Source organism: Panthera onca, chromosome B3, assembly GCF_046562875.1.
Source record: "Panthera onca isolate mPanOnc1 chromosome B3, mPanOnc1 haplotype 2, whole genome shotgun sequence".
In the NCBI taxonomy this organism is placed as follows: Eukaryota; Metazoa; Chordata; class Mammalia; order Carnivora; family Felidae; genus Panthera; species Panthera onca.
Genome location: NC_138344.1, coordinates 70,565,005 through 70,573,667, shown reverse-complemented (window position 1 = coordinate 70,573,667; position 8,663 = coordinate 70,565,005). Strand labels below are relative to the sequence as shown.

At 33.9% G+C, this 8,663-nt stretch overlaps 1 protein-coding gene across 1 annotated transcript; it reads left to right on the top strand.

Moving 5' to 3' along the window:
* The first annotated feature begins 2,276 nt into the window (after positions 1–2,276).
* LOC132668408 (olfactory receptor 4K1-like) lies at positions 2,277–7,568 on the top strand. Its single transcript, XM_060617381.3, has 2 exons — positions 2,277–2,287; positions 6,641–7,568. Exons 1-2 carry the CDS (start codon positions 2,277–2,279, stop codon positions 7,566–7,568), a joined length of 939 nt encoding a protein of 312 aa, XP_060473364.3.
* Positions 7,569–8,663: the final 1,095 nt, after the last annotated feature.

Sequence of the window (8,663 nt, the reverse complement as noted above, 5' to 3'; positions counted from 1 at the left end):
GGAGGAACCCAAATATATAAATCAGTTAATAATAAACATAAAGAAACCTAGGCAATAATAGTAGGGGACTTTAACATCCCTCTTACAGCAATGGACAGATCAGCTAAACAGAAAATCAATAAGGAAACAATGGCTTTGAATGACACACTTAACAGATAAATTGAGACCATCTCATCCTAAATCAGCAGAATACACATTCTTTGCAAGTGCACATGGAACCTTCTTCTGAATAGATAACATACTGTGTCACAAATCAGCCCTCAACAAGAACAAAAAGATCAGGATCATACCATGCATATTTTCAGACCACAATGTTATGAAACCTGAAGTCAACCACAAGGAAAAATTTGGAAAGCCCTCAAATATACAAAGCTTAACATCCTACTAAATGTCCTACTAAAGAATGAATGGGTTAACCAGGAAATTAAAGAAGAAACAAAAAAAATACATGGAAGCAAATTAAAATGAAAACATGACTGTCCAAAACTTTTGGAATGCAGCAAAGGCAGTCCGCAGAGGGAAGTATATTGCATTACAAGCCTGACTGGAAAACATCAATGGTACAAGGTAGAAACCATTAGAAGGCCTTTGAGACACTTAACGGGAAAGGTAACAAAGGTTTAGCCATGGAGTTAAGAGGGAAGTAAGTAGATAAATCAGGAATATTTGGGGGGAAGGCAAAGCAGGGTTGAAAAGGAACTGAAGAAAAGGAGGAGCTAAGTTTCTGACAATAATCACAGGAAAGAGAAATGCCATTAGCTGGGATGGGGCAGAGTAAAGGACAAACAGGTTTGGAAACAGAAGAACTGAAGTATCTGTGAAATATTAAGGGGAATATGCCAAGAAGGTATGTGGTCTATTAGCTAAGAACTAAGAGAAGTCGGGGCTCCTCCATTAGACTTGCCAAATTTTCGGGGCAGTTCCTCTGTGTCTCAACATTAAGTATGTTCTCTCTGTAACCTGCTCTTCTCTGTAGACCCTTTTAGCCCCTCTATTGCTCTGAAATATCTTTCCACAATGTTAAAAAACAAGCTATGTGTACATAAGCAGTTCAATCCATGTATGCCCAAATAAGCTTTCTTTTTGATTCTAATGTATTGCCAGGTGTTGAGCAATGACAACTGAAAAAGTTAGAGGGTTTTTTTGGTAGCATATTGTGTAGTATGGAGTTTAAAAACTTAATCATAAATATTTCCATGAAAAGAAAGAAGTGAAGAATTAGAAAAAACAAAATTCCAATTCTCTTAGCCCCACTGTCAGATTTCATTTTTTCTGATTAGATTTCCTTCAGGTTCTGAGCATAAGACCTAGTGCTTATGGGCACAGTCACTCTAAACAATGGAAAAGAAATCACATGAAGGGAAACTGATTATTAAATGAGAGTAAATGTAGCTGTTGTAAGCTTCTGGGTCACTAAATTTCCCCCTTGTGATATATGCCACATTTGTAATTATAGACAATTTAAAAATTCTTACCATCTAGTTTTTGGGTAAACCAACTGAAATTGTGTTAATAACTCCCACAGCAAGATGACTTCACTTCATAAAGGAAGTTCGTTAATTGGCTACTGCAATCCATGGTACTGGTTATCTAAGATATATAGCATGTACTATGGTATTTTAATACTTGTTTTATGGGCTTTTATGACTCAGTCTTTAAAAAGAAAAGTTTGGAGATTTATCTTTTTCAACCTGTTATTACTCTCCTGGGATTTTTCTCAAAATTGGTATGTGGAAATTAATCACATCAGGCAAAAAATTAAATATAAAGGTTATCATTTGGAGAGTTAAAGGGTTTCTAGGTTAAACTTATTACTAGAATTAAGATGACTTGGATTTCTTGAGCATGAGAATTTGGAGCTTGTTGATGAGATTCTAAAATCTGAAACAAAATATCAGACTATGTCTGGTTATTGTCACTGCTAACACAGGTGACAGACTGAGACACCCAGGAAGAAGTAAGCATATTGGTATATAATTTTCAAAGTACAGAGATAATGATAGAGAATAGAATGGGGCACAAAACTGTCATTTTAATAACCAGGTAGACTTCCCCTGATAGATTCTTAGTTATCAGGTAATATATATAATTAAGTAAGTAATATATTAGTAATATAGTAATATATGTAGTGGTTAAATATGTGTTTTTTGGGTACAGAATTCCTACTGACTAGCACTATGCCCTGATGACACTAATTGTACTGCTAAGATTTAGCTGTATAGTTAGGATTATAATAGTACTTCTTTTGTGCCATTGTTGTAAGAATAAATGAGATAATGGATGAAGTGTTTAGCACAGTGCTTTGTATGAAGTTGACTAAGAAAATTCTGGCTGTTATGATTAGCAGAAGCTCTTTCTTTCCAGCGTTTTACCAATATAGAATACTATAATTTGATCTTTCTTTCTTATTAAGGACCTTTTCCAAATTCTATTCTTTTGCAGTCTCTTGTATCATACATATTTATGTAATTATTAGTCATATATCAGTGTAAGGCAACTAAATTAAGTCCTTCATATCCAAAAGCCTTTCTCCAATTTAACTATATACACAGGGGCAAGAAGCAAATTTCCTTATATAAACATAGTTCTTTCCTGTGAGGCTATCTTCTTTCTCTTCCATGTCTTCCATTGACTCTTTTCATTGACTCTTTTCTCTCTAGAACCATAACAAAAAACATTGTTGTGTTTATGAATCTGAGCCAAAAAACCTAGAGCTTCACCCAAAGAAACTTCAACAATTTGACCTCCTGTTTGTAAACTTCTGTTTTTCTGTTTAACTGGAATACTTTTAAACTTCTGGCTCAGAAAAATAAATTTCTGAGTCCAAAAATTACCACATATAAATTTCACATTTCTTTTTAAATGGAAGTCTGGTTTTGCTTTCAGTGTATTTTCATCTTAGGTAGAAATTTCCAATTGGTTAGTTTCCAAAGTCAGGAACCAAGAAAGATTATTTCTAGGATAGCCTGATGTTCAAGACAGGGCACTATTTAACTCTGTATTCTAAATATGAAATAAATATCATAATGAAACATTAAAAAATTCCTTTCTCTTTTTCACAAGGATAGCTAGCTTGGTTTACCTTATTTTCATTTATAGGTTAGAGCTTAATAACTCTAAAGACCAGTGGTGTCTGGGTGGCTCAGTTGGCTAAGCATCTGACATTGGCTCAGGTCATGCATGATCTCGCGGTTCCTGAGTTTGAGCCCTGCATCAGGTTCTGGGCTGACAGCCAGGAGCCTGGAGCCTGCTTCAGATTCTGTGTCTCCCTCTCTCTCTGCCCTTCCCCCACTCGCACTCTGTCTCTTTCTCGGTCTCTCTGTCTCAAAAATAAACATAAAAAAAGTTAAGAAAAAAAAGAACTCTAAAGAGTAGAAGTAACTACAAATGAATACAGACATCTGTAAAGAACACTACCTGGCTCTTTTTAAGTATCTCCTTTTTGTCAAACTTTCATTTCATTGTTATAATAAATTATATAAATTTATTAATGAAAAATTATTTCATTCTTTTATTTTAATCTTATTTTTCATTTTTTAAAATCTCATAGATTGTTAATCTTCTCAGAAGCAGATATTTTCACATTCAGATTGACTTTACCTGAGTAGAGGTAAAATTTTATTATCTGATTTTTAAACACAATAGTATGCTCACTCAACTAATATTTATCACTTCATAGTTTGCACACCTCTTTCAAATGTATGCTGTAACAAACACAAAGTTCAGAGAATTGCAGTGATTACATGAAGATAAGTATCCTCTCTATTTTGATTATCATTATATCTGCAGGCCTACAGAGTGCTTGGCATATAATCATAGTAGGTGCTCAATAAGCTGGAACTAATGGATAAACACTAATCAAAAGAGTTAGTAGTGAAGCCAGGAATTGAACTCAGATTTTCTGATCTCAAACTTGTGCTATTTATATTATGGCATACTGTGGAAATTTTCACTATCTGCCTTTCTATGAAGACTGACTGATTACACAAGTGTGAATAAGAATATGATTATCTCAATATGGAAAAAAATCATTTTAGAATGGTTTTAGAGAAATTCTGCCTGTAATTCTAGAACTAAATGAAGTCACTTCAATAAAACTAACTGTAGACAAAGAGGAATGGTTTAAGATCAGAAAACTTTGGTTAATAGATTTATCACTTGGCAAACTCTCTTCAGGCCTTGTACACACAGAGCTATAATACAAAAAGAGGTTTCAAAAGGCATAAGATTCTATGAGGTATTATTAAAAAAGTAATAAGTAATTTTTATATTTTTAAATTGCCTCAATGCTTGAAAGTCATGTCATGAATAAATAAATCATCTCAACTAGTTGTCACTGAGTGTTAATATAGACACACAGGGAACTCTTCCCAGCTTCTGAGATCTGACCATGACCTTCATTTCAAAGGATTCCTTCTGGAAATCACAAATTATTTCATTTTAATTTTGAATGAAAAAACTGGCACATTTGAATGAAAATAAATTGCCGTTCAAATCTGTTTATAGGTGTATATATATGGAAATGAAAACTTGGAAATAAATTTTTATTATGTACATATTTCATTCTAGAAAATAAAAGGGATAGTTTTAAATACAGGTCCTTATTGTAAAGACTGAATTTATAGTTCCTGAAAACTGTGGACATATTTAAGCCTATGAGGTAGAATACTATTCAGAAAAGATAATTATGCATGTTAATTCCATAATAAGGTAAAAGTCAAATTCTCATTCATTTAATTTCTAACAGATATGCCAAAATTATACTTATGTTTCCCAAGAGAAAGCTTATTTCACATGAATAAGTTATTGCCCAAGCTTGCTATTATGCCCTTTGTGTCAAGGCTTGCTCTTAATTTCCCAGTGTAGGAGAAAATGTAACCCTCCTAGTGATGGCTTTCTCTGATCACCTGGTCAGTCCATATGCCTTTGCTCTGATTTTTTCCCATAAACCTAGTCACAAACTGACATAAATATATATTTTATTTATTTTTAATCACCTCTGCCAGCCCAGCCACCACCTTTAGAATGTAGGCTACATGCAGGTCAAACACTTCTGTTTTCTTTTTCTTTCATTGCTTTGTCTCCAGAATCTATAAAAGTGTACGTTATAGAGCAGTAATCTAGAATATTTGTTGAATGAATTAATTACACCAATTATGATATTCAGTAGGCTTTGGAAAATACTTTTGTTATTGCGATAAGTTCATGAGAGAAACATTATGCTAATTAAAATTACATTCAGTCTCATCTTTGATGAGCAGACTAAATTAGTATTACATTCAATTGTTATAAAAGGGAAATCATTGAAAAAAATAAATAGTGTAATTGTGATATTAGAAGACTATTTTTTTTGCTTGTTTATTCATTTGTTTTGTTTTTCTCAGTTGGACTTATTTCACATAGCATAATACCCTCTGGGTCCATGCACGTTGCCACAAATGGCAAGATGTCATCCTATTTTATGGCTGAGTGATATTCCATTAGGTGTGTGTGTGTTTAATATATATATGTATACCTTCCTTATACATTCATTTATGTTTCTTTTTTCAGTTCTACATATAAGTGAAATCATATGGCATTTACCTTTCAAATCCTATTGACTTATTTTACTTAGAATTATACCCTTTAGGTACATCCATGTTGTTGCAAATGTCCACATCTTGTACTTCTTATGGCTAAATAATAGTCACTGTGTGTATATGTGTATGTATGCATATAATCTTTATCAATTCTTCTACTGATGGATATATTTTTTAATTGAAATCTTATTTCTTTAGTTCCCAGTGAGATTGCACATCTCTTAAAACGGCCATCGGCTATTTGTTGTACTCTGTGATGCTTGCTTGTATCCATTTCCCATTTTTCTAAAAGAATAATTTTTCATTTAAAAAATGTGTGCTTCTCAGGTTCTGGGAAGATACATTTTCACTGCTTAATAGTATAATTAACTGCTATAAAACTTAATTGTTTTAATATAGAAAAGTGAATGCAATCTGTTGCTCACACTAATTTAGTTTGTCACAATTTCTCTAACTCTCTCTTTAACCGCAGATATTTCAAATACATGGCCACATCTCACTCCATTTCTCTGATATCATTTACCACATTAACTGGGCTGATTTCCATCTCTTTACATTTGGCCTAAATTTTCTCTCCCTTCAAGATTCTGTAAAAGGCATCAGGCTCATTTTCTGCTATTCAAAATCTGAATGTGTAAGTATAGCATATGTATCTTTAAAAGTATTATAGGGACCTTGAACTCTTCCTCAAACACACGTCAGAATCCAGAGGCAAATACTCAACACCTTCCGTCCTTCCACACTGACTTCATGTTAGATAAATAACTATCTTTCTTTTTCTCCTTCTCTCCCTCTCTCTTTCCCTCTCGTGCCAACCCATACATGCAAAAAGTGAAGTACAATTCATATAATTATGTAAATAATCACAGGGAAAATATCAATTCCTAACAGTAATGTGAATAATTATTTTCCTATAGCCTCACCATATTATTTTTATAATTATTAGAACTGAAACATCTACTTGATTTGCAATATGGCAAAGGGCTTATTATTATCCATTTTTAATTATTTTTCTTTCCTATAGATAACTTCAGCAGCCCAGAGTCAGTTAATGGATGGAGCAATAAATCAGTGGTTACTGAATTCATTTTGTTGGGCCTGTCTAGCTCTCAAGATATTCAACTCTTCCTCTTCTTTTTCTTCTCTGTGTTTTATGGAGCTGCGGTTTTGGGAAACATCCTTATCATCCTCACAGTAATTACAGACTCTCGCTTACATTCCCCAATGTATTTTCTTCTTAGCAATCTCTCCTTTATTGATGTGTGTCAGGCTACATTTGCCACTCCCAAGATGATTGCAGACTTCCTCAATGAACACAAGACCATCACCTTCCAGGGATGCATGTCACAAATCTTTTTCTTGCATGTTTTTGGGGGTAGTGAGATGGTGCTTCTTGTTGCCATGGCCTATGATAGATATATTGCTATTTGCAAACCTCTGCACTACATTACCGTCATGAGCCGAAGGGTGTGCACTATTCTGGTGGGAGTCTCCTGGACCATTGGTATTCTGCATTCAGCCAGCCACCTGGCATTCACAGTCAATCTTCCTTTCTGTGGACCCAATAAGGTAGACAATTTCTTTTGTGACCTTCCCCTTGTGATCAAGCTTGCCTGCTTAGAAACATATGTTTTAGAGATCCTTGTGCTAACCAACAGTGGCCTGCTCTCTCTTATCTGCTTCCTCCTTTTGCTCATTTCTTATACTATCATCCTTGCTACTGTCCATCAGCAAGCCTCTGGTGGGACATCCAAGGCACTTTCCACCCTGTCTGCCCACATCACTGTTGTGGTTTTGTTCTTTGGCCCATTAATCTTCATTTATATTTGGCCTTTTGAAAGCTTCCCAATTGATAAATTTATTTCTGTGTTTTTTACTGTCTTCACTCCTGTCCTTAACCCCATGATCTACACATTGAGGAATAAAGATGTAAAGGAAGCCATGAAAAAGCTACGGAACCGACATGTGGGTTCTAAGCAAGTCTTTTAGACAATTGTGAGATAGTAACACAAATCCTTAATTATTGTCCTTTGTAATGCACATAGGTGATTTTATTGTTGTGTTTCTATCACAATTAGTCTTTCACTATTATAGAACCTATCTCTAGTTATCTGAAGTTGTAAATGAAGTGCAGAATCTCATATTATACCAGTTTCAATATTCTGTGGCTCATCTCATCTTCCCTGAAACAATCAACAACATATATTAAAATTCCTAAGTAGTTTTTTCCTCCTTATATAGGCATTGTTTAAAAAAGCATCCTGTAGCATTTTGAAATCACCTCCATATTAAAGCAGATTTGTTAACACATCTGACTTGATTGGGGTAGCATTCTTTGAGTTAAAAACAGAATATGCTTTGACATGACAGGCTATATTAAGACTCCGAGGGCACCTTTTGGGATGAGCACTGGGTGTTGTATGGAAACCAATTTGACAATAAATTTCAAAAACAAAAAGTCTCCTCTACTTTTATCAGTATATTTTATCAATATTTCACCTATTAACTTGGCCCCTATAAATAGCTGCAAATATCCCACATTCACAAAGAAGCCACTGACAATTATAAATCATGTTTTTATAATAATTACCATTTTGCTAAATTTTAAATACCTAAAATACTACAGTGTCAATTATAGTACTGAGTTTTGCTACTTTGGCTTTGAAACAAACAGCACATCAATAAATATCACCAAGTTCATAGTTCAAATTATAGGAGTACTCTTACACCTTCTAGGAGAAATGTTCTAGCACTTAAATATACAGACTATCATACCACTGGTAATAAACCTACCATCAGCTGAAAAAGACTACAGGGTATTTGAATAGTGAGTTTGTTCATTAATATTAATTCAGAGTGACTATTTCAAAGCAGTAACAGTAAGTATGTATATTATTGATTAGAAAATATATCCCATACTTATTTTTCTCAAATTTTAAGTGAAACTTAAGAAGAATACTAATAAATCATGGAAAGAATAGGAGAAGGAATGTGAACACGATGGATTCAGTCCCTTATTAGTCACAGAATCATCAATCCATCACCAAATCCATGCCAAGAGGAGTTTATTCCATTTATGCCAGC